This window comes from Fulmarus glacialis, unplaced genomic scaffold (assembly GCF_000690835.1).
Source record: "Fulmarus glacialis isolate BGI_N327 unplaced genomic scaffold, ASM69083v1 scaffold6077, whole genome shotgun sequence".
NCBI classification, from domain to species: Eukaryota; Metazoa; Chordata; class Aves; order Procellariiformes; family Procellariidae; genus Fulmarus; species Fulmarus glacialis.
The window spans coordinates 13565-16256 of NW_009221224.1; the positions used below are offsets into that span (position 1 = coordinate 13565).

At 42.6% G+C, this 2692-nt stretch overlaps 1 protein-coding gene across 1 annotated transcript in view; it reads left to right on the forward strand.

The window, feature by feature from the left end:
• Positions 1 to 666, forward strand: part of LOC104079107 (serine protease 55-like) — a 13328-nt gene extending 12662 nt beyond the window's left edge. The window contains exon 3 of the mRNA XM_009581015.1: positions 364 to 666. Coding sequence (XP_009579310.1) covers positions 364 to 666 — 303 coding nt within the window. The remainder of the gene's footprint in view (positions 1 to 363) is intronic.
• Positions 667 to 2692: the final 2026 nt, after the last annotated feature.

Sequence of the window (2692 nt, forward strand, 5' to 3'; positions counted from 1 at the left end):
TGAGGAGCGGCTGAGGGAACTGGGGCTGTTTAGCCTGGAGAAGAGGAGGCTGAGGGGAGACCTCATCGCGCTCTACAACTCCCTGAAAGGAAGTTGGAGCGAGGTGGGGGTTGGTCTCTTCTGCCAAGTAACAAGCGATAGGACGAGAGGAAATGGCCTCAAGTTGCGCCAAGGGAGATTTAGATTGGACATTAGGGCATGGTGGTGTTGGGTTGATGGTTGGACTTGATGATCTTAGAGGTCTTTTCCAACCTTAATGATTCTATGATTCTATGATTCTATGATAGAGTTTGATTTTCCCAATCACCCTATGGAATGCAACTGCTATGAGAGACCTGAGGTTTGTTCCTGCTTATGCCGTAGGTGGACAGCGGGGGACCTGTGGTTTGCAGCTACTGGAACACCATGAAGTGGTTTCAGGTCGGCATCGTCAGCTGGGCAGAAGATTGTGTGGAAAAGCCAAACCATGAGATCTTAATGTCTGTTTACAGCTACCGTGATTGGATCGAGACTGAGACAGCCATGAGGGGGAAACCTTTCTTCACTGAAGGCATGGATAAACATGCAAATGTCAGGGTGGTTCCTTCCAGGACTGAGACACAGCTGGTGTTTCTTGAGTATTGTCTCCTTTTGTTTATCTCTTTAATAGCAGTTAGATTTCTCTAGAGAAGATTTTTCAAAACATAATAAAAAGTCAGAACTACTGTTTCATTCTTCTTTTGTTGGTGACCCATATAGTCATGTCTCAGGTCAGCCTGCTCCATCTCACTGATGTGGACACAGATGCCAAAATGAGATGCCAGAGTGACACAGGCCAGAGACATGAAATGAGAGAGCCAGGACACGGACAAAAGAGACCATAATCCTCTGAAAAAGAGATTTTCCACACTGGTGGGTCACATCAGGCCCAGTTATTTGCTATGCTCAGATGCAAAGTCAAGATGTGGCATCTGAAGCAGCTGCTCCCCTTGGAAAGCTGAAAGCCTAAGAAAGGTCTTAGCTTACTCAGTTGCATATTAGCTTAGCTGTTGGTAGGACAGCTCTGGGTTAATGTACCTTACAGCTAATTATTAGCTGGACTAAAGTATCTTCTATCTTGCAGCTGGCCCAAGCTAAGAGCATCTTCAGGGACCACAGCAGCTGCTCAGGTGATATGTCAAGCTGCTGGGACTTGACTACGTGTCAAATTCAGTATCTCCTTAAGCTAGAAAAAGGGCAAGAAGTCTTTTGAGCAGTGTTGGAAGGTGTAGCATCGTATAACTAATCAGTCTGGGTTTTGGTTGTTAAAGGCAATAGAGAAAAAGCTGGCTGGCTGAAGAGAACTGTTTCTGAGCTATCCATACAATGCTGTCTACAGAAGTCCCTTGGCTTGGTAATTAGACAAAATTAAGCCCTTGCAAGTAAACGGTAAATCAAAAGCAAACAGCTTTTTTTTTTTTCTCTGTTAAAGGCCTATTACATGCATTGCTGAGAGGTCCACATCCCAGCCTGAGCTGGGACTGAGCTGGTCCTTCATGCAACGCATGGTCCTTCATTGCTCCTCCAGCAACAAAGTGCATTGCAAAATGCGTTCCGGTCTTCACAAGGAGGTTGCTTTTCTTGGAAGTGATGGAGAAGGAGGCAAGCAGCAAGGTCTCCTTCATGTCCCACCTTTGCAAAGGCATAAAAGCACCTGTAATTTGCAGCAATGATAAAACTCAGTGAATGTGCAATGGGACAGAACCTCACAAATTGGTTTTAATTACCTTGATATTTTCTGGCTAGCTGGTGGAGAAGCCTTGTAAATGAGAATTAATTCATCTACCTTAAGCTAATGCAAACCCATCTTGGCATAAAAGTCAGACTTTATTTTCTGTGTTATCTGAGCAGAAAATAATGCTTAATTATTATTAGTTCTGAGTAATGCTTATGAAAATTGCTCCACATTAATTTCACATGGCTGACTGGCTAATGGATGCATAAGGGTCTTGTAACCCTTTGCAAAAAGACTAATAAAAGCTAAAAAAAAGGGGAATATATTACTTTAGCAGCTATTAGTAGTAGACAGTGTCTGCTGGCATTAATACCTATATTTATTTTCCTTTCTATTAATAATATATCAACAGCTTCTAGAAGCTGTGGCAGGGGCTGGACGTCAGGAATTATTTCCTAATGCTGCAATCTATTCAGCTACAGAATTGTTTCCCCCAAAGGAAATGAGAGATGTCCTCCTGCTTGAATTATTTTAATGTAGGGATTGTATAAAGCACTTTTGTCTACAGCACATGGCATGGAAAAAGCCCACGCTTACAGGGAGCTGCAAAAGAACCCAGTAGGTCTTTTTCCATTAGCAGCATTTGCAAACTGATAATGGTCTGTGTTAAATGAAGGTGATGCTACTTAGTGGTTACAGCAGGGCACTGCTGCTATGGGTTTTGATCCGTTCTGCTGCTCATTTACTCAATGGCCTTGGGGAAAGAAAGTGTGTGCCCCGTGCCTCAGTTTCCCTACTTGTAAATTGAGATAATGAAAGTGGTTCACTTTGCTATATGGAAACATCAGTTCTGCAAATTAAGACCAGCGATGTAGCTGCAAAATAATGAACAATAAAGAGACTTTCCCCTCCTTATTTAAAACATCATAGAATTCATTAAAGTGAATTCATCTTTGCTACTTCGTACACTGTTCAATAATTAAGGCGAGAAAGGAAGTG